The 24,202-nt window shown below is 41.7% G+C and overlaps 1 protein-coding gene across 1 annotated transcript in view; it reads right to left on the bottom strand.

Moving 5' to 3' along the window:
• Positions 1-18,888: 18,888 nt before the first annotated feature.
• Positions 18,889-24,202, bottom strand: part of Gpt2 (glutamic--pyruvic transaminase 2) — a 37,383-nt gene continuing 32,069 nt past the window's right edge. Inside the window, exons 9-11 of the mRNA XM_046434985.2 lie at positions 24,044-24,199; positions 22,909-23,021; positions 18,889-21,296 (exon numbers count right to left, since the gene is read on the bottom strand). Of these exons, the coding sequence (XP_046290941.1) occupies positions 21,206-21,296; positions 22,909-23,021; positions 24,044-24,199 (360 nt within the window). The 3' untranslated portion in view covers positions 18,889-21,205. The remainder of the gene's footprint in view (positions 21,297-22,908; positions 23,022-24,043; positions 24,200-24,202) is intronic.

Genomic DNA, 24,202 nt, shown 5'->3' with positions numbered 1-24,202 from the left:
TGCCCCCAGGCTTCCAGAAAGGTTGAAAGGACCAATCGATTCCTTAAAGAGACCCTCACCAAGCTCACCATGGATGGGGTAAAGGTGCTCCTTTTAATAAGCCTGGACGGGGTAAAGGTGCTCCCTTTAGCTTTATTGCGCATTAGGGCCTTGCCAAAGAAGCCTTCTAATCTCTCACCTTTCGAAGTCATGTATGGCCATCCCCTTGTTTCTCCCAGATTGCCTACAGAACTCCTACCCATCTCCGAAACTTACGCCCTGCTCCTCCTCTTCCATCTACGCTCTGAACTCTGGTGCTAACAAGACTGGCTCCTTCCTGACCCCAGTCTCTCTCAAAACCTCACCTCCTTAATACCTGGTCAACTTGTTTACTATTGCCCACTGGGGGAAAAGCCCCCTCTAAAACCAAAATGGGAGGGTCCTGCTCAGGTGATTATGAGCACTCCCTTGGCGGCCACACTCAAACTACCTAATAACCAACTTACCCCATGGATTCATATTTCCAGGCTTAAGCCCGGCACTCCTACACCTTCATCAGAAGAGCCAACGATTGTCACCTGTCATTAAGTACTCTTGTTATGCTCCCCCTCATTTCTGGCCCCTCTTGGGTCCTCTCTTCGCCCTATGTCTGATGATTCAAGGCAAGTGACCCTAAGGGCCCCCTCCAGCCTGAGCCCCCAGTTGCTTGAATCTGGCCGGTAGTGGGACAGTTGTGTGTTGTCCTTCTGACAAACCTCTTAGGTGTCCAGAGCATGGTGACCCCTGAATAAGTGTGAACTACCTTTATCATAAGAGAGCACTTTACCAGTTGCCTTCTGGGCCTAAGGAGGAACATGTGTGTTTTGTTTACCCTCCTAGAATTTCAAGTATTTAAGGTTGAGTGTTTTACATAAAACCTGGAGAGATCTGACTGCTCTCAAAGGGAAATCTGGTAACAATGGGCCACCATCCTCCCTTGGCTGCCTTCGTTCAGAGCGTGGGAGAAGCTGCCTTCTTTATCACAAAGCCCATGCTTTCTTGGTGTGACTAGGGAAAGCTGGGAACAGCGACAGAAGAGAGAAGCAAGCTGGTTTCAGAGACACCCAGGTAGGAGAGAGTTTGAAGAGCAGCCTTAATAGAGAGGGGAGGGAGCTAGATTGGACTAGGAATGAAGAGTGGAATTGAGGATGTTAGGTGCAGGACAGGCCGGTTTGCAGGTCATGCCAAACAAAGTTAGCTGCAGGATGACCTGGCTTCTCAAACCCTCTGTCTGGTTCTTCATCACCTGTTTGCTTCAAGCCCAAACACCAAGCCCCCGCTCAAGGCAACACTTAACCCCCCTTGTACCAACAAGGCAGCTTGCAGACCCAGAGACCTCATTAGATTTGGGCTATAAAAACTCCCTGGGCCTGTTCCTTCCCTTTATCATAAAGTTCATTCAGACTCAGGTGGGTAAAATTTTTAATCAAGCTTTTAACCAGCTTCTCCTCAGGAATTACCAACTCCTGGCTACTGATGATACCTCCAGTCAAGACCTATACCGAATGGACTGACATCATCATGAATCTGTGGTGGCAAGGAACCTTCATTGATCTGGTTCCTGAAGTTATACCGGTCTTCTCTGCCCTCCTGTGGGGGCTCCTTACTTCCCTCCTCTCTTTCTCCCACACTGCCCCATTTCAGCAGGAAGCAGCCAGAATGAGTCAACGCCCACTCTCATTTAATAACAAAGAGGGGGGAATGTTGGGAGTCGCCCAGACTCCAAAGACTAACTTCCCCATCCCCCAAAAAGAACCGCCCAATGGTGAGCCCTGCTGGCTCACATGATCCTGCCATCCAATGGTGAGCCCTGCTGGCTCACATGATCCTGCCATCCAATGGTGAGCCCTGCTGGCTCACATGATCTTTACCCACCAATCAGACTAGCCTTGCTGGCTCACCTGATCCTCACCCACCAACCAAAAATCACCCCATGCCAACTGTCAAACCACCCCCAGCTCTATAAATATGCAGAGCTGTTCCTCAATAAACGGGCATTTTCTCCAAAGGCAAGCCTTGATCATTCTTTCAACATTCTTTTTGATTTCTTAGGCTTGGTTTTGTACCATGTGCAACTACAAGGATGCCAACTTATGCACCCTGTTTCACTGAGTGGGGTTTTGGCACCTGGTGTGTATCATGGTACTAATGGTACTGACGCAAAAGATTGAGAGTGGTTTTTTTTGGGTGTGGGGTGGGGTGGGGAGGGGTACTGGGATTGAACCCAGGGGCACTTGACCACTGAGCCACAGCCACAGCCCTATTGTGCATTTTATTTAGGGACAGGGTCTCACTGAATTGCTTAGTGCTTTGCTTTTTCTGAGGCTGGCTTTGAACTCAAGATCCTCCTGCTTCAGCCTCCCCAGCCCCTGGGATTACAGGCATGTGCCACCCCGCTCAGCTTGGGAGTATTCTCAAGTTTTAATTTAGAAATGACAGCAGCTCACCTTAACCATACAGGGACAAAGACAGTTATTTTGAGGGAAGACCTGGCCCCATGTAAACACCAATGAGCCCAAATGGTCTATATTCTTAACTGGTGCCAACATATCAAGATGGACCAATACCAAAAACAAATGTCCACAGTACCAGTTCTCATGAGATAGGTCTGGTTTAAGAAATACTTTTTATAAATTTAGTGTAACTGGAGCCAACACAGTTTTTTCCACCTGTACTGGGGATGGAAGCCAGGTCCCTAGCTCTGAGACAATGCAATTTTATTGCAGAAATTATGACAAAGAAAAAATTTTAAAGACAAAAGATTGACTGGGCATGGTGGTACATTCCTGTAATCCCAGCAACTCAGGAGGCTGAGACAAGAGGATCACAAATTCATGATCAGCCTCAGCAATTTACTGAGAGCCTCAGCAAATTAGTGAGGACTTTTCTCAAAATAAAAAATAAAAAGGACTGGGGCTGTGACTCTATGGTAAAGCACCTCTGGGTTCAATTCCTAGTACAAAAAAAATGACACTGACAAAATATTAACCTGTGTACTCTAGTTAGCAGAGTATGTTCAAAAGTGTGGAAAGTGAGCCAAGTGTGATGGTGCACATCTGTAATCCCAGTAACTCAGGAGGCTGAAGCAGGAGGATCACAAGTTGGAGGCCAGCCTTAGCAACTTAGCAAGGCCCTAAGTAACTCTGCAAGACCTTGTCTCAAAATAAAATCCAGACTGGGGATGGAGCTCAATGGTAAAGCACCTTGGATTCAATCCCCAGTACCAAAAAGTAAAGGTTGAAAGTATTGGAAAAACAGTCCTTACTTCCTCTAAGCATCATTTGTATAATGTATCTGGCATGCTGTGGGCATATTTTTTCATTTAATATAAACATTATATATCAGCACTGCTATAAATTGAAGATGATCAGGATATATGACAAATGCAGCTACTGCATGCTAGGAATTATATTAAATTATACACACACCACATACACTTTCCCATTTAATACTCTCACCCTATCACCCCATAAGGGGTGCTATTAAATCCATTTTGCACACAAGATGGCACTGTGTGATCCCACAGTGGGTGAGTGCTACAGCCCCAGCTGGAACACTGCTCACAGGACGAGTGAAGAAGAGGTGCTGGAAACACCCACCCCCTCGGAATGCTCCAGAACAATACTAAATGCAAAGAGGGAACTACTCTATGTAAGGATGTCCCTTATATAATATTATTTTATTATATTTTATTTTTTATATATGACAGTGGAATGCATTGCAATTTTTATTACACATATAGAGCACGATTTTTCATATCTCTGGTTGTATACACAGTATATTCACACCAATTCGTGTTTTCATAAATGTACTTTGGATAATAATGATCATCACATTCCACCATCATTTCTAATCCCATGTCCCCTCCCTTACCCCACAATCCCTCTGCCCTATCTAGAGTTCGTCTATTCCTCCCATGTTCCCTCTCCCTATCCCACTATGAATCAGCCTCCTTATATCAAAGAAAATATTTGGCATTTGGTTTCTTGGGATTGGCTAACTTCACTTAGCACTATCTTCTCTAACTCCATTCATTTACCTGCAAATGCCAGGATTTTATTCTCTTTTATTGCTGAGTAAAATTCCATTGTGTATATATACCACATTTTTTTTTATCCATTCATCTATTGAAGGGCATCTAGGTTGATTCCAGTTTATCTATTGTGAATTGTGCTGCTATAAACATTGATGTGGCTGTGTCCCTGTAGTATGCTGCTTTTAAGTCCTTTGGGTATAGACCGAGGAGAGGGATAGCTGGGTCAAATGGTGGTTCCATTCCCAGTTTTCCAAGAAATCTCCATACTGCTTTCTATATTGGCTGCACCAATTTGCAGTACCACTAACAATGTATGGTGTACCTTTTCCCCCACATCCTCGCCAACACTTATTGCTGTATGTCTTCATAATAGCTGCCATTCTGACTGGAGTGAGATGAAATCTTAGAGTGGTTTTGATTTGCATTTCTCTAATTGCTAGTGATGATGAACATTTTTTCATATATTTGTTTATTGATTATATATCAGTATTATTTTAAAAAAGAATACACACAACCTAAATGCTTAATTAAACATGTCATAACTATATGATGGTCATCCATAGAATTAATGAATCATAAAAATTGCTCATTTTTATTCAGGGGGAAAAGTTAGGATCCCAAACTACACACAGCACATGCATCTCAACCATATAAAATATTCTCAGGAAAAAAAACAGTAAGGAAATATTCCCTGTAATATGAGGTATAATGAACTCTGGAGAGGATTAAAGAAGATTTCATGTTTTTCCCCCCTTTGACTTTTGTTTTCTAATTTTTCCACACAAACATGCTTACTTTGATAATCTGAATATTTTTTGAGTTTAGCACTTTTGTATAACATACCTCTTTGTGCTCTGCCCTTATTTTAAGCATCAGTAAGATTCTGGAACCATGGGAATAGGGGTACTGGGTATTTTGTGTGTGTATGTACCCTGGGCTTCTTGCATGCTAGGTGAGCACTCTCATCACTGAGCTGCATTAGCAGCCCTTTTTAGATTTTGAGGCAGGGTCTTGCTAAGTTGCTCAAGATGGCCTCAAACTTGGCAATCCTCCTTAGCTTCCTGAGTAGCTGGGATTATAGGTGTGGCTCATCACATCTGGTCCATTTTTTTAAAAAAAGAGATGATTAAGTTTTTACTGGGCTACATATGAATTTTGAATATCTCCACAAGGACTTCAAAGGATGCCTCAAATCGTTGCATGGAGGGCTTGGGTTGTAGCTCAGTGGTAGAGCACCTGCCTAGCATGTGTGAGGCACTGGGTTTAATCCTTAGCACCACATAAAAATAAATAAAATAAAGGTATTATTTCTATCTACAACTTAAAAAAAATAGTTGCATGGAGAGAAAAAGTCGATGAAATTGGGGAGGATACAAAAAGATGCCTTTTTAAATGGGAAACCTCAATAGGAAATACCATCATTTGAGTTGTGCCTCTGAAGGGAGACAGGCTGGAGGTACAGTTAGCATTAAGTTTCATCTTCTTTTTCTTGGGGATGTCCTGCTTGGGGGCAGGGTGAAGACTAAAGGCAGGGTATTTGGCAGTGTACTTGCCCTCTCTGTGGTCATTGAGAGGTGAGTAGTTGATCCCCCAGCCAAGCTGGTAGAGAACAGTCTCACACCCTCCCTCCTATGCTTCATCCATATATTGCCGCAGACTGGCTGGGCACAATTCAGGAGCCACTTGTCAAAAGAAACGAACTTTATTTTTAGAACACACACACCGCACCACACAGCTCTTCAGGAAAACCTTCAGAGCCCAACTGCCACCACCGGCTTCCCACAAGCCTCTCAACCTCCCCCACTCCTCCTGCCCTTGAGGCCGATTGGCTGGGTTGCATGGGCGGAGCCAAAAAAGTCCCCCAATGAGCAGCTCCGTGGTCTGAAAGGGCAGGGAAACAACCCAATGAGCATCACTGCAGAGGAGCCAATCAGTTGGCAGCTAGAAATTTGCTGGGGCCATTGTGAGCCAATCATCAGCTGGCAGCTGGAAGTTTGCTGGCAGCTGGAAGTTTGCTGGGGCCCCTTCTGCTGGGGCCACTGTGAGCCAATCATCAGCTCGTAGCTGGTGCTGGCAGCTGGAAGTTTGCTGGGGCCCCTTCGGCTGTGGCTCTCAACATCCCCCCCTCTCTGTTTAAACAACAAGCATGTGGCTTAGGGACCATGCCTGCCTTAGGTTGTCCAATACTACATATGGTCCTTACTCGTCATCGGAGAAGCTGACCTCAAGGCGTCAGCCTTCTGTCTTAGGTTGGTACCATTGTAATTGGATCTTACCTGTCATTGACTACCGGTCCAGCATACAGCCACACCTGTGGATAGGTCTTTGTACCAGCAGGGGGGTGAGGTTCTTTGCTTCACCTCTGTTGGCCCCCAAATTTTAGCTGAATGACCATCACAAGCAGAAGATCATCACAATTGATGGCTCCTTTTGGAAAAATTGTACCACCGATGACACCATCAGCAAAAATACCCCAACACTACCACAAGTCGCTGCACCAACAGATAGTTCACAATGCATACAAGTGAGTTCACAATGCATACAAGTGAGTTCACAATGCATACAAGTGATACATAGTCCAGGCAAGTTCTGCAAGCAGTTCAGTGATAGCTATTGCAGAAGCTGTAGATTGGTTTTATCTTTGTCTTCACTGGCACTGGAATGAAGATAGGAATTCTGGCAATAATGGCTAAAGAAAAAATTATGTAACATTCCAGAAGGCACTAAAAGAAAACAATTTTCTGAACAATTTACATTATCTTGAACAGAATTATTAAATATACTGAAAAGGAAAGGTGAAAGTAAACAAACAGATCTGTTAACCTCCTTTTTTGTTCACATATTAAAACAATGCTCAACAACTGTTTACCCACTTTATTTTTTTTTCTTTAATTTTTATTGTTGGTTGTTCAAAACATTACATAGTTCTTGACAAATCATATTTCACACTTTGATTCAAGTGGGTTATGAACTCCCATTTTTACCCCGTATACAGATTGCAGCATCACATCGGTTACACATCCACTGTTTTACATATTGCTATACTAGTGTCTGTTGTATTCTGCTGCCTTTCCTATCCTCTACTATCCCCCATCCCCTCCCCTCCCATCTTCTCTCTCTACCCCACCTACTGTAATTCATTTCTCCCCCTTGTTTTTTTTCCCCTTTCTCCTCACTTCCTCTTGTATGTAATTTTGTATAACCATGAGGGTCTCCTTCCATTTCCATGCAATTTCCCTTCTCTTTCCTTTTCCCTCCCACCTCTCACCCCTGTTTAATGTTAATCTTCTTCTCATGCTCTTCCTCACAACTCTGTTCTTAGTTACTCTCCTTATATCAAAGAAAACATTTGGCATTTGTTTTTTAGGGATTGGCTAACTTCACTTAGCATAATCTGTTCTAATGCCATCCATTTCCCTGCAAATTCTATGATTTTGTCATTTTTTAATGCAGAATAATACTCCATTGTGTATAAATGCCACATTTTTTTTATCCATTCGTCTATTGAAGGGCATCTAGGTTGGTTCCACAGTCTTGCTATTGTGAATTGTGCTGCTATGAACATCGATGTAGCAGTGTCCCTGTAGCATGCTCTTTTTAGGTCTTTAGGGAATAGACCGAGAAGGGGAATAGCTGGGTCAAATGGTGGTTCCATTCCCAGCTTTCCAAGAAATCTCCATACTGCTTTCCAAATTGGCTGCACCAATTTGCAGTCCCACCAGCAATGTACAAGTGTACCCTTTTCCCCACATCCTCGCCAGCACTTGTTGTTGTTTGACTTCATAATGGCTGCCAATCTTACTGGAGTGAGATGGTATCTTAGGGTGGTTTTGAATTGCATTTCTCTGACTGCTAGAGATGGTGAGCATTTTTTCATGTACTTATTGATTGATTGTATGTCCTCCTCTGAGAAGTGTCTGTTCAGGTCCTTGGCCCATTTGTTGATTGGGTTGTTTGTTCTCTTATTGTCTAATTTTTGGAGTTCTTTGTATACTCTGGATATTAGGGCTCTATCTGAAGTGTGAGGAGTAAAGATTTGTTCCCAGGATGTAGGCTCTCTATTTACCTCTCTTATTGTTTCTTTAGCTGAGAAAAAACTTTTTAGTTTGAGTAAGTCCCATTTGTTGATTCTAGTTATTAACTTTTGTGCTATGGGTGTTCTATTGAGGAATTTGGAGCCCAACCCCACAGTATGTAGATCGTAGCCAACTTTTTCTTCTATCAGACGGCGTGTCTCTGATTTGATATCAAGCTCCTTGATCCATTTTGAATTAACTTTTGTGCATGGCGAGAGAAAGGGATTCAGTTTCATTTTGTTGCATATGGATTTCCAGTTTTCCCAGCACCATTTGTTGAAGATGCTATCCTTCCTCCATTGCATTCTTTTAGCCCCTTTATGAAATATAAGATAGTTGTAGTTTTGTGGATTGGTTTCTGTGTCCTCTATTCTGTACCATTGATCCACCCGCCTGTTTTGGTACCAGTACCATGCTGTTTTTGTTACTATTGCTCTGTAGTATAGTTTGAAGTCTGGTATCACTATACCACCTGATTCACACTTCCTGCTTAGCATTGTTTTTGCTATTCTGGGTCTTTTATTTTTCCATATGAATTTCACGATTGCTTTCTCTATTTCTACAAGAAATGCCGTTGGGATTTTGATTGGCATTGCATTAAACCTATAGAGAACTTTTGGTAATATCGCCATTTTGATGATGTTAGTTCTGCCTATCCATGAACAGGGTATATTTTTCCATCTTCTAAGATCTTCTTCTATTTCTCTCTTTAGGGTTCTGTAGTTTTCATTGTATAAGTCTTTCACCTCTTTTGTTAGGTTGATTCCCAAGTATTTTTTTTTTTTGAGGACATTGTGAATGGAGTGGTTGTCCTCATTTCCATTTCAGAGGATTTGTCGCTGATATATAGGAATGCCTTTGATTTATGCGTGTTGATTTTATATCCTGCCACTTTGCTGAATTCATTTATTAGCTCTAATAGTTTCTTTGTAGACCGTTTTGGATCTGCTAGGTATAGAATCATGTCATCTGCAAATAGTGATAATTTAAGTTCTTCTTTTCCTATTTTTATGCCTTTCATGTCTTTCGTCTGTCTAATTGCTCTGGCCAGTGTTTCGAGAACTATGTTGAACAGAAGTGGTGAGAGAGGGCATCCCTGTCTTGTTCCAGATTTTAGAGGGAATGCCTTCAATTTTTCTCCATTCAGAATGATGCTAGCCTGAGGCTTAGCATAGATTGCTTTTACAATATTGAGGTATGTTCCTGTTATCCCTAGTTTTTCTAGAGTTTTGAACATAAAGGGATGCTGTACTTTGTCGAATGCTTTTTCTGCATCTATCGAGATGATCATTTGGTTCTTATTTTTAAGTCTATTGATGTGGTGAATAACATTTATTGATTTCCGTATATTGAACCAGCCTTGCATCCCAGGGATGAATCCTACCTGGTCATGGTGCACAATTTTTTTGATATGTTTTTGTATCCGATTCGCCAGAATTTTATTGAGGATTTTTGCATCTAGGTTCATTAGAGATATTGGTCTGTAGTTTTCTTTCTTTGAAGTGTCTTTGTCTGGTTTAGGAATCAGGGTGATGTTGGCCTCGTAGAATGAATTTGGAAGTTCTCCCTCTTTTTCTATTTCCTGAAATAGCTTGAAAAGTATTGGTACTAGTTCCTCTTTAAAGGTTTTGTAAAACTCTGCTGTATACCCATCCGGTCCTGGGCTTTTCTTAGTTGGTAGTCTTTTGATGGTTTCTTCTATTTCCTCAATTGATATTGGTCTGTTTAGGTTGTCTATATCCTCCTGACTCAATCTAGGCAGATCATATGACTTAAGAAATTTATCGATGCCTTCACTATCTTCTATTTTATTGGAGTATAAGGATTCAAAATAATTTCTGATTATCTTCTGTATTTCTGAAGTGTCTGTTGTGATATTGCCTTTTTCATCCCATATGCTAGTAATTTGAGTTCTCTCTCTTCTTCTCTTCATTAGCATGGCTAAGGGTCTGTCGATTTTATTTATTTTTTCAAAGAACCAACTTTTAGTTTTGTCAATTTTTTCAATTGTTTCTTTTGTTTCGATTTCATTAATTTCAGCTCTGATTTTTAATTATTTCTTGCCTTCTACTTCTTTTGCTGTTGTTTTGCTCTTCTTTTTCTAGGATTTTGAGATGAAGTATGAGATCATTTATTTGTTGGTTTTTTCTTTTTTTAAGGAATGAACTCCAAGCAATGAATTTTCCTCTTAGAACTGCTTTCAATGTGTCCCATAGATTCCGATATGTTGTGTCTGTGTTTTCATTTATCTCTAAGAATTTTTTAATTTCCTCCTTGATGTCTTCTATAACCCATTGATCATTCAGTAACCTATTGTTCATTCTCCAAATGATGCATGATTTTTCCTTCCTTCTTTTATCGTTGATTTTCAGTTTCATTCCATTATGATCAGATAAGATGCATGGTATTATCTCTACTCCTTTATATTGTCTAAGAGTTGCCCTGTGACATAATATATGATCTATTTTTGAGAAGGATCCATGTGCTGCTGAGAAAAAAGTGTAACTGCTTGATGTTGGGTGGTATATTCTATATATGTCAATTAAGTCTAGGTTATTAATTGTGTTATTGAGTTCTATAGTTTCCTTATTCAACTTTTGTTTGGAAGATCTGTGAGAGAGGTGTGTTGAAGTCTCCCATGATTATTGTATGGTGGTCTATTAGACTCTTGAACTTGAGAAGAGTTTGTTTGATGAACATAGCTGCACCATTGTTTGGGGCATATATATTTATGATTGTTATGTCTTGTTGGTGTATGGTTCCCTTGAGCAGTATGTAGTGTCCCTCTTTATCCCTTTTGATTAACTTTGGCTTGAAATCTTTTTTATTTGATATGAGTATGGACACTCCTGCTTGTTTCCGAAGTCCATATGAGTGATATGATTTTTCCCAACCTTTCACCTTCAGTCTATGTATGTCTTTTCCTATCAAATGTGTCTCCTGTAGGCAGCATATTGTTTCTGTTTACCCAATTTAAATTAAACCATTTAAATCACATGAATAAAAAAAATATTTGGATCCATTTTTTTCATGAGCGCTCATCATATATGAAATATGGACATACGTACATACAAACATACAACACAAAACACAAGTGTGCACACATAATACATACAACACATAACATAATAGTAAAGGCCTTATAATTTTACAGGTGAAATCTCCATTGCAATGTTTAAAAACTCTATAGTCAAAAATAGAACTGATCAGCAAAACATTAACCTAGGTCTGTACAAGCTCAAAAAAAAAAAAAAAAAATCAAAAAAGAACTTCATTATGTGGGAAAGGGCAATAATAAAATAGATATTGAAAAAAGTATCCTGGTTCTGTTGCAGATGTAAGGGTAGCCAAACTGGAATTCTGGATATCAGCTGTTATGGATTTGAGCCAAATCATCTTCTTTTTGGTCTGTAGAAATTGCTTTAGTTAATCTCTCTGGAATCTGAATCGGTTGCTGTTTTCCCTGTAGAAACACACAAACAGACCCCTGACTCCAGACAATCACTGAGTCAGGACCTTAGTTCATCTCTCTGGAATCCAAATCGGCTGCTGTTCTCCCTGTGGAAACACACAAACAGACCCCCGACTCCAGACAATTACTGGGTCAGGACCTTTCCATTGTCCTGTTAGAATATCCTTCCAAAGTACCTTGGGCTCATGTACATTTTTTGGACACATACGCCTTTCCATAGCACTAAGTCCTGGTGAATCCAAATTTGAAAAGTTTAGAGTAAAAAGGGTTATTTTAAGTTTATCTTTGGGGAATATATACCCCTTCCCAATTCCCTCTTTTTGCTTTAATAAGTACATTTTAATAGTTTGTTGAGCTCTTTCAACTATGCCTTGTCCCTGTGGATTGTATGGGATTCCTGTTATATGAGTAATGCCAAATGATGAGCAAAATTGTTTAAAAGAGGTAGAAGTATAACCAGGGGCATTATCTGTTTTTAACTATTTTGGAATGCCCACAGTGGCAAAATTTTGTAAGCAATGAGCTATAATATCTTTAGTTTTTTCTCCGGTATGAAGGGAGCCCATCAAAAATCCAGAAGTATTAACTATAACATGCAAATATTTTAATTTTCCAAATTCTGGCAAGTGTGTGATGTCCATCTGCCAAATATGGTTAGGTATCAGTCCTTTAGTATTGACTCCAAGATTAACTTGTGGTAAAAAGGTCACACAATTTTGACATTGTTTTATTATTTGTCTAGCTTATTCCTTAGTTATTTTAAAATGCTTTAGTAAAGTATTAGCATTGACATGGAACTTTTTATGAAAATTTGTAGCTTCTTCTAGTGTAGAGAAAATATGTATGTCATGTGTAGTTTTATCTGCTAAATCATTGCCCAAACTAAGGGCTCCAGGCAATCCTGTATGTGCCCTGATATGTCCTATAAAGAATGGATCTTTTCTGTCCCAGATTAGACTTTGTATAGTGGAAAGCAAAGAGAAAACAGTAGAGGAAGGGGAAATCCTACCAGCATCTTCAAGGGATACTATAGCATTAACTATATACTGACTATCAGAAAATAAATTAAATACAGAATATTTAAACATCACAAAAGCTTGTAATACTGAATTAATCTCTACCTTTTGAGCTGATTGTTTGGGTACTAAAAATATAAAAGTTTGATCAGGTGTAACTATTGCTGCAGTACCATTATTTGACCCATCAGTGAATATATTTGGAGCATCCATGATAGGGCTTTTTCTTGTCATTTTTTGGAAAAATTACAGGATGCAATGACCAAAAAGACAATAAAGGATTAGATGTTAAGTGATTATCAAATGAAACATTAGATTTGCACATGATGATTGCCCAAGTATTTAACTCATTAGCTAACTCATCAATTTGATCCATAGTATATGGAGTAATAATTTTATTGGGAGAAATTCCAAACACTCTCTTTGCTGCTTTTATTCCTGTGAGTATAAATTGTCCTACAGCCTCAGGATACCTAGTAAGAATAGTGTTAGGAGAATAAGATAAATGTATCCATAATAATGGACCTTCTTGCCAAAATACTCCTGTAGGAATATTTTTTGTTGGTAGTACAATAAATAATAAAGGCAAACTTATGTCAATTCTATCCAAATGCATATTTTCCATATATGTTTCAATGATTCTTAATGCCTTTCTTGCTTCAGGTGTTAACATTCGGGGTGAATTTGGATCTGATAGACCTTTTAGGATATCAAATAAAGGTCCCAACTCTCCTGTTGGTATACCTAGATAAGGCCTTATCCAATTTATGTCTCCTAATAACCTTTGAAAGTCGTTAAGTGATTTGAGTTGATCTACTCATATTTGAATTTTTGGTGGACGGACCATGGTTGAGGATAATAGAACTCCTAAATAATTAATTGGAAAATTTAATTGTACTTTATCTATTGCTATCTCTAGATTATAATTTTTTAATAAGTTTGTAAGTGTGGCATAACATTCTAGCAATGTGTTTTTATCTTTGTGTGCTAATAATACATCATCCATATAGTGAAATATTTGTAGTTCAGGATTTTGATTTCTAAGTGGCTGGATTACTTTGTTAACATAAATTTGACACATAGTTGGGCTATTAGCCATCCGTTGAGGGAGTACTTTCCATTCATATCTCTGATCAGGACCTTCATGATTCAGTGCAGGGATAGTAAATGCAAAACGTGGACTATCCTCAGGATGAATTGGAATTGAAAAAAACAATCTTTAATATCTATAACTAAAACATACCAGGTTTTTGGCAAAGCAGACAATTGAGGAATCCCCGATTGAGCAGGTCCCATAATAACCATCTCATTATTAATGGCTCTTAAATCTTGCAATAATCTCCATTTACCAGATTTCTTTTTGATGACAAAAATGGGAGTATTATGAGGAGATACAGAAGGTTGTATATGTCCCCACTATTTGTTGTTTGACCAGGTCATGAGATGCTTGTATCTTTTCTTTAGTCAGGGGCCACTGAGGAACCCATACTGTTCTTTCTGATTTCCAAGTAATTTTTATTGTCTCAGTGACCCCTTCTGAAAATCCAACCCATGTCTGTCCAATCCTTGATCTATTTGTATTGGTGCTGCTATACCTTGTTCTTGTTCTTCTAATCTTTTTTCTTTCCTAAAACCTTGTCTAGCCCTAATAATGGGTGCATTTTGATTGATGTTATTTGTTAATGTCAAACCTAATCGATCTAGGACATCTCGTCCCCATAAATTTATAGGAAGATGATCCAATACATATGGCTGTATAGTTCCTTCACATCCTTCAGGATCCTTCCAATCCAATACCATTGCACTTCTATGGGGATTAGTCACCACTCCTAGGCCTTGAAGCGTTTGAGTGGCTTGTTGTAATGGCCAATGTTTTGGCCATTCTTGACGAGAGATGATGCTAAGGTCTGCACCTGTATCAAGTAGCCCATTAAAGTCATGTCCTTGAATATTTAGTTTTAGCATGGGGCGAGAATCTAAATTTAAAGAAAGCATAGCCCAATCTACACCTGTGGAGTCTAATCCCCTGGAACCTCTTTCTACAGTACGACTGGAAAATTTATCATGTAGGCTGGGTATTATTAGTAACTGTGCTATTCTATCTCCTGGTGAAATTACTGATATACCCTTTGGAGAACTGGCTATAATTTTTATTTCACCTTCATAATCGGGATCAATTACCCCAGGACTTATCATAAGTCCTTTTAGAGTAGAAGAACTGTGTCCCAATAATAAGCCTACTGTTCCTTTGGGAAGAGGTCCTTTCACCCCTTTGGGAATGATTTGAACTCCCATCTCTGGAGTTAGTACTGTTCTGGTGGAGGCGCAGATGTCCAATCCTGCGCTTCCTCTGGTTTGTCTAGTGAGGGATTTAATAGACAATGTGTCCTGGGCACTACCCTGATGGTGTTGCTGGGTTCCTCCAGTGCCCTGTATATTTGTGGTCGTGGGCCCTGGAGCATTGGGCCCCCCTGTCCATTTTTTGGCAATGGAGCCCGATGCCTTTCTCCATGATATTGTGGATAAACACCTGGTCCTTGTTAATTTTTTGATAATGGCGTACCCTCTATGGTGGTTTGAGAACGACATTCATTAGCCCAATGTCTCCCTCTATGGCATCGTGGGCAAATACCTGGTATTCTACTCCTTTGATACCTAGTTTTGTTAAACCCTCCTCCTATGGGGCAATTCCTTTTAAAATGTCCTGTTTGTTCACAATTGTAGCATGTTTTTGGCCTGGCATCTAAAACCTGTTGTACTGCAGCTGCCACGACTTGCCCTTGTTCATTAATGTCTCTACATAATTTAAATCTTCATGTTTCCATGGTCTAATGACTTCTCTGCACCAATGATTCACTTGCTCATAAGCCAGTTGTTTTATTAATGGCATTGCTTGTTCTGTATTCCCAAAAACTCTGGTAGCTGTTTGAATAAGCCTATCTACAAATTCAGCGTAAGGTTCATTAGCTCCTTGTATTACCTTAGATAATTGACCTTGTAAACCTCCATGTCCTTGTAAAGTCTTCCATGCCCTAACCACATCTACAGCAATTTGTAAGTATATGCCAGGATCATATGCAATTTGTTGCTGCTATCCTCATAAGGTCCCTTTCCTAACAACATATCTAGATTTCTTTGAGGATAACCGGCTGCTGCATTTCGCCTAGCCATCTCCTTGCAAAATTCCTCATTGGCAACCTTCCATAACAGGTACTGTCCTCCATTTAGCACAGCTTTACACATATTAGCCCAATCTGCTGGCGTCATGTTCAAGTTGGTAATGGATTCGACCATGCTTACAGTGAAGTGTGCTTGAGGACCATAGGTTGTTACAGCCTCTTTTAGCTGCTTCACTTTTTTGAAATTTAAAGCATGGTGAATTCGCTGCCCTCCTGCCTGCTCAAATACAGGGCATGTTAATATTTGAGATCCTGTCTCAGGATCCCAACTATCAACTGCGGGGGTTGGGGGCCAGCATATGGAGGTGGCGCTGTTGGTTGGATACTTACACCCTCTGGTGATAGAAAGGTGTTAGTAGCAGTCTCCTGTTGTAACTTTTCCCCTGATGGCTTTTTCTGCTCTAAACTTTCTTCCTCTGTCTGACTACCTCGAGAGACCTTCTCTTTTACTTGAATCTTTTCCTCTGTCTTACTAACTTGAGAGACCTTCTCTTTTACTTGAATCAATGTCTTCTCCTTCCTCTACCATTGTCTGAACTGAAGGCTTTGGACTAAGCAAACAAGATACGAACATCCACAATGGCAATGTACCAACTGGCAGAGTTCCTGGGCTTTTCTTTTCTATTCTTTTTAAATCTTCACCATGATGGTTCCATTGTGATATATTTAACAACTCCTCCTTAAAAAGCCATGGGCTACATTTTTGTATTGTATCAACGTATGCCCTGACTGTTCTTGATTTTACTGAGATGCCTCCTTCCTCTAACAATTTACTTAACACTCTTTCGGTTTGTTTTTTACTAATTTCTGATCCCATATTTCTACTATAATACAACCCAACAAGATGATGCCAAACAAAACCGAGACAGAATGAAACAACAATGGAACAACACAAAATCATTATATCAGCCTTTCTATCTTCCTGAAATGTCCATCCGTCCTTTCTCCCTATCTGTTCCTCAGACGCAAAGAGTTTTTCCTCAGATGTGAGCAGTTTTTCTTCCATCTCACTCATCTCCAGGGACAGGCAACTTAAAACAAAAGTGAAACAAAACAAAAGAAGTATCTTAAAATGGCTACCCATCCTCTCACCCTGCCCTCAGGGGCGAGCAGTTTACCTTATCACTTACCCTCAGCAGTTCCCCGTGCAGGCCACCAAATGCTACAGTCTGGCTGGGCACAATTCAGGAGCCACTTGTCAAAAGAAACGAACTTTATTTTTAGAACACACACACCACACCACACAGCTCTTCAGGAAAACCCTCAGAGCCCAACTGCCACCACCGGCTTCCCACAAGCCTCTCAACCTCCCCCACTCCTCCTGCTCTTGAGGCTGATTGGCTGGGTCGCGTGGGTGGAGCCAAAAAAGTCCACCAATGAGCAGTTCCGTGGTCTGAAAGGTCGGGGAAACAACCCAATGAGCATCACCGCAGAGGAGCCAATCAGTTGGCAGCTAGAAGTTTGCTGGGGCCACTGTGAGCCAATCATCAGCTGGCAGCTGGTAGTTTGCTGGGGCCCCTTCGGCTGTGGCTCTCAACAATATATTTCTTTCAAGCCCAGCTGGGTGGATAGAATTTGCTCATTGAACTTTATGGTAGCCATTCCCTGTCTAGGCTTTTTTTTTGTACTACGAATTGAACCCAGGGGTGCTTAACTACTGAGTCACATCCCTAGCACCATCCCCACCTTTTTTAAAATTTTGAGACCATGTTTCTGGCTAAGTTGCTGAGGCTGGCTTCGAACCTACAATATTCCTGCCTCAGCCTCCTCGGATTACCAGCATTCACCACCATGATTGGTCCTCTCTAGGCTTCTTAAATATAGTGACTGTATGTTATTAGCTTTTGACTTGCTATTCCTTTGAAGTCTGTGGCTCATGCTGGGTCTTCATGAAATATTTGCTGAAAGCTTTTTAGCTGTAGTTATGACAAACAATGTTGAAAATAATCTAGAATAACAACTCTTTTTCAATCTCTATTTGATAGACTCACTGTATGGTAAACAATGCCAAGTTTACTCCTAAGACAGGGAGATCTGTTTCCATGTAGTTTTTGTTGTACAGTGGGAAGATGCAGAGTATATTCGATCCTGTTGGTTATCATCCAGCAATAACCCTCAGCTCACCTGAACACCCAACTCCATTTCTCTGGAAAGGTCCTGTGGCAAATGAAATCCTACTATTGATGTATAATTACAATGCAACCAATAAAGAATAATTTTAAAAGAGTGAACATTAGAAGCCAAGCCAGCTTCCCTCCCAGTCACATAAGGCAACACATTTCTCTTGGATGCTTAAGCTACTTGGAATAGGTTCGTAATGATTCCAAGAAAGAGGGTCCTGATTTTTCTTTGTAAGTTTTCTAAATTTTCTTTAATAAAGACATAGAAATTTTATTTGGGGGAAAAAGTTTGAAAACCACATATCAAAACCAGTGTGGATTGGGGGAAATTATTGCAACCCTTGTATAGACAACTCCCCTGTGGCCCCTGGCCTCACAGTGTTCCTTTCCAGCTCCTCCTACACATCCATGCCCCAGAAAGATGCCATAATATCCACCAAAAAGCAAAGGTCTCCATATTCATTTTTTAAAAAATTTTTAGTTGTAGATGGACACACCTTTATTTTTTAAATTTATGTATTTTTATGTGGTGCTGAGGATCCAACCCAATGCCTAACAGGTGCTAGGCAAGCACTTTACCACCGAGCCACAACCCCAGCCCTCTTTTTTATTTTTAATATATATATTTTTAGTTTTAGGTGGACACAATATCTTTATTATTTTTATGTGATGCTGAGGATCGAACTCAGTGCATCATGTGTGCTAGGCAAGCGCTCTACTGCTGAGCTACGACCCCAGCCCTCATCATTCATTTTTAATTACATCCCAGTTCAAAGGATGCATGAAGTTTCTCTACCTCAAGTGAAAGAAAAAGTGGCTCAAGGTCTTAATGTCCTTAGGGTGGAACCCTAGGACAAAATGGAAGCTGAGAAGCTGTAACTGGAGGGTGTAGTGTGTAGGATGAAGTGCTTGTTATTGCAATAGGAATGTACATTACAAAGAGCAAAATTAGTGAGGAGAGTTAAACACGGTCACCATTTTGGACACATATTTTATTGTTTAGAAACTTCCAGCAGAGTTATCATCAAGTACCTTTGTCAGGAGATGTCTGTGTCTGCTCCTCCCCAAACCTCCACACATCAGAACAGAAACAATGAGCCCAGTCTCAAGATGTGAGGTGATAGACCAGACAAGGGACAGCCTGGCATAAGCTTCCCCAGCATCACCCACACGCAGAGCTGGGTGAACAACAGAAACCGCACACGTGTAGACACAAAGTGCAACCCCAAACGACCATCAGCTTTCTAGGATGGTACTGGAACAGGAAAGGCATCAGAATAGAATCTGCAGAAAATCAAATTAATCATGATTGGCTTTCCTACCTGAAGTTAGCCTCCTAAACTAGCTGACCTTATTATTCGTTTTTTTTTAAAGCAAACCAAGTATATATGGCGTCTTTTAAAAAATCATGTAAACGTTGTAAAGTTTTTAGGGGTTATTTATAATCTGAAGAGACTTATAAAAAATTACTGGACTTGTTAAGACTATAAATACTAGCCCCTCCTCCCCCCATGAAAAAAGCAATTGTTACAAAAATATAAAAAATATACTAGCCTCTACTATTTAACCTTTCTACCAGAAATCTCACGACTCTGGGACGCATCCTGGTTTATATAGCATACGGCAAGCATGAGTGCAACTTTTTCAACTTTTTAAGGAAGAAAAAGTGCCAAAACATTCCCTTTTGTTATTTGGGATTGTGGTGGCTTTCTTCACAGGGACTATAATGCTAATGAGTAATGACAATTTGAAGTTTTCTATGGTGTTCCCCTGCAAGGACCCAGTGTGGAAGTAGTAGCATAGGAGGCTGCTTTCAAACCTCACTCCTTATTCTTCAGATTTCTCTCTCCAGCTCCTTCAATTCCATTTTGGGGCTTGTTGGGTCCCCAAACTCCTGAGCTGGCCATGGTTTCCCTAACTTCCCTGGTAGGCAGATGGTAAGGGGGAGGGTGCCTGGTGAGGAGGATAGGAGTACTGAGCTTCTGGAGTGTGGGTCAAGCCTGGTCCAGGTTTACTAATGCCAGGGAAGGGGCATGGTTGGTGGATGATATCTTCCTGACCTGGAGAGATGACTGATGCTACCGGTCCCTGTCTGCAGAGCTGGGAGGGGAGGCAGCAGCTAATGTGAAGGCAAAACACTTTGCATTAAGTTAAAACACTTCAATTCAGTTGAATAAACAAATCAGATTGCATTCACTCCTCCATAGCAAGCTACCAGGCACTTCAATCAATTAAGAGCTACAAAATGGACTTTAATTCCATTTAAAATAACTGAAGAAACTACAGGGGCTTGACTGTCATTGGTTGGTCAAGTCCTTAAGGATCCCTTCCTGGCTTAGGGCAGTTTTAGTCTTTCCTTATCTCTGCTGCTGCCAGCAGGGGGCGATGTGTGTAAAGACTCAATCAAGCCCTTGGGAGAAAACAGTCACTGGGTAACCAGGGGGAGATCCACAAGCCAACAGGCAGACCCTCTCCTCATAACTAGGATATTGCTGGGCTATGTGCCCTGTGTCCCTGAAGTCCAGGGAGACCTCTCAGACCAAGATCTCAGCCTAGCATGTTCAAGAGACCCCTTCATCCCCAAAGCCCTTCAATCCCCCCTGCTCAGAAGCACAGATCTGGCTCAACCAGGTACCTGACTTACACCCACTCCTCCCTACAGGACCTCTGATCTTGGGCATCGTCCCCAGCGTCTACCACAACTTAGCCTGGCAATCTGTCCTGTGTGCTACTGTCCTCATGGTTTTTTTCTGAGATGGCCTGACTGCCTCCAGGCCAGAATGATGGACCCTGTCTGAGTCCCCACTGGACTTCCAGGCTTTACTGTTTGAAGGACTACATTTTCACACCACTAAGGGTTTTATTTCATAGATCACATTAGATGTTCTGGGCTTCCAGTCCTCACCATGGTTGTCATACATTTCCCAATAACCTGTTTCTCCAGATCCAAAACATCTCATCCGACACACTCTGGTTGTTTAAAACCCAAGGGAACTTTCCAAAAGCAATGATAGATGATTCGGAGAACTTGGCCACATCTGTTGAGCAAGACCCCTCTGCTTTGGTTGCATCAAAAAAACAGCCTGTGAGACATTGAGAATTCATATTTGCTCAGAAGAGAAGTGCTCCCAACACCAAGGCACAGAGAAAGAAGTCTCCTGGGCAAAATGACGATGGACACAACCAGTGGCCTCAGTGAGACCTTGAGGCAGAGTCAGTGGGGGAGGCCTGGGCGGCATTGCGGGGGGAGATCTGGAGATGGGGTCTCCCCTGGGGCCTGAGGCATCCTCACGCATACTTCTCCAGGAACTTTATGTGAAAGTCCTTCACCTTCTGGAGCACTGTCTTCAGCTTCTCCACTGGAGGGAGAATGGTCATTCTGTCAGGAAAGAGAACAGTGTCAGCCTGAATGCTCTAGAAAAGGAGACAGGAATGAATCCAGCAGCTCATCTTGCTGTATCAGAGTGGAGACAAGGAGGTGAGGGTAAGGTGCATGGAGAGGGACAGGCCTGACTTGTCCTCTTTGACAGCTTGCATAGTACCTGGCACTTGTGTGGGGGGGGGCATTCTCTCCCCCATTCATATATTCGTTCATTCAAAATGAGGTCTCACTATGTTGCCTATGCTGGTCTTGAACTCCTGGGCTCAAGCCATCCACCTATTTCAGCCTCCCAGTAGTCTACAGGTGCACACCACTGTACCGGGCTCCTTTATATTTATGTGTGTGTGTGTGTGTGTGTAAATACATACATATATATATATATATATATATATATATATATATATATTTATTTATTTATTTATATTTTACACCCAAGTAATATATGCAAACAAAAACAATAAACTGGGGCAACATTTAGGCTAAGATGCATTTACCCATTACTGCAGAAGGCCTGCAACACATTTTGACTAGTGTATACACATTTTAGGGCATAACTTTTGGTATTTCCTATACTCCTGTTAGATGTTTTTTTTTTTTTTTCCTAAAACCTCTAGCAGTCAGACTAACAGTGAAACAACTTCCATTCACAGCTTTCCCTCCACATTGTCATAGCTACTAGATAGCTACTATCTCCCCCCAGTCCATCAATACACTTCCCAACCCTATAGGCAACTTTCTTGGTTATACTACTATTTATTTATTTATTATTTAGTGCTGAGAACTGAACCCAGGGCTGGTTTGGTATGCCACTACCACTGAGCTACATATGCCCCAACCCAGGACTTTTGGAATGGGCCATGAATTGCAAAGGTAAGTCTTACTAAGAACAGGCCAATAAGACATGGTTTCTCCATCTGAGGAACACTCTCCACAACCTTAACAGTGAAGACCTGGTTCCAGTCTCATGACTTTTCTTTTTTTAGCATCTGCCACAGGAGACATCTGAGAGCAATGTGCATGGAAAGGATGCTATTCTGAACAGAATGGACCTCAGCAGGAAAACCTTATAACTGCTCTACCCAGCTCAGCCCTGGGAATTTGCATGCCCATCTGCCAGGGAGCTGCACCAGGGTACATCTGTGAAAGACTGCACAATAAGCACAGCTAATTCTACTATGTGGCGGGTAGCACCTTAGCAGACTCACGGTGTAGACAAGGGGCTATCAAGCATCTATTATGTGCCAGGCATTGTCCTAGGCATCTGGAAGCTATGTGCTGCTGTCATGGACTTTAAAGCACAAGAAAATAAACAAGAAAACACACTACTTGGGACATTTCTGATGGTGATGTGATAGATTAGTCAGCAGAGGGCACAAAGAATAGTGAGGGAGATCTTTCTCATAGGTGACCCTGGAGTCCACCCAGTTTTCCTTACACCCTGGGCAAAGGGTCAGCTTGGCTTTACAACTGAACTGAACAGGGTGAGATGCTTGGGGAATATGGCTCCATCCCTCACAGGCTCTGAAGTCAGCCATCCTGTGCTCTATGTTAAGGAGCCTACGTTTCCCTGGACAAACCTGGGATCTGTCTGGTACACAGGGTGTCGTACCTGAAGTGGTAGGTGCCTTCCCTCTGCCCAAAGCCGCTGCCGGGCACAACGCAGATGCCAGTCTCCTCCAGTAGCTTCATGCAGTAGAACATGTCTGGGGCCATTTTATGCGCCTATGGGAGCAGGGTAGAACTTTAGAATCATACCTAGCTTTATACAGTACCAACACGCCACTGAAAACTATAAACCAAATACAACCTAAACAGCAAGTTATCTTTCCAGTGACAGGGCCCTTCTACCCTGAACTACTGCTGATGGCTGGCATAGAGAATCAGACACCTGAAGGCTACTGCAGACCAGCCAGGAGCCGAGACAGTTCAGTGCTTTATCAGGGATTACCATCCTATTTCCTTTCTATTCATCCCTAGTAGCTGCTCAACAAGCACCTGGCCTCCTAATGTGCTAAGCCACATGGTGCTCAGAAGACAAAGACCCTGGGGATCTGTTCCTAATGTGGGCTTTCAAGGGACAAGCTTCTCTAGGGCCACGGTTGACAGTGCTTCTTACACATTAGTTTGCAGAATAATCACCAAGGGAACCTGTTGAAGTACAGCTCCAACACCAGGGATTCTGACTCCAAGTTGAGGGTGGGGCCTAGGTTCTGAATGTTTGACAAGGTATTCAGCAGGTTCTGAGGTGAGGTGAGGACAACACTTTCAGAAACACCACTCTGCCCCTGCTCTTCAAAGTGACGCCTGCTGCACCTCAGAATCTGCTGGAAATGCAATGAACCCAGAACTGGCATTTCAACAGGAACTCAGGTGACTGGAGTACACGTTCAAGTTTGGGAAGTGCTGCTCCAGGACACAGTGGCTTGGGGGAGGAGATGGTTCTGTTGTTCCCCCAGCATCACACCACACCAGGTACCTCCCTTAGGAGCAGCAGTGTTAACAGCCCAGATCAGTTCCTCTCACCTGGGGCTGAAGGCATATTTTCCCCATCACCACAGCTTGCGGCTGGGTCTGGGCATCTGAGAAAATGCCATCTTTACACAGTAATAGAATCAGCCTGAGAGTCCACAGAGTTCAGAGCCCCCAGGGCCAGCATCTCTGCTCTCCAAGGCAGGAAGCCTGACCTGGCTGTTTCAAGTGAACCCTGGGAGAGAGAGCAAGCCCAGCCGCGACCCGTCCCAGACCTGAGCTGCCTCCACAGCTTTGGCAGGAATGAAGATCCGAGGAAAGGCATACATGGCTCCCTGCAAGGGGTTGCAGTGAATTCCTGGGACTTGGTTAAACAGGTCTTCTGTCAGCTTTGCTTTTTTGGCCAGATTACCCAGGACAGATTCCTTCTCCTG

Source organism: Marmota monax, unplaced genomic scaffold (genome assembly GCF_021218885.2).
Source record: "Marmota monax isolate L192 unplaced genomic scaffold, Marmota_monax_Labrador192_F-V1.1 WCK01_AAM20220418_F8-fsc00024, whole genome shotgun sequence".
In the NCBI taxonomy this organism is placed as follows: Eukaryota; Metazoa; Chordata; class Mammalia; order Rodentia; family Sciuridae; genus Marmota; species Marmota monax.
Note: the sequence above shows the minus strand (reverse complement) of the source record. Positions and strands in the feature narration are given on the sequence as shown.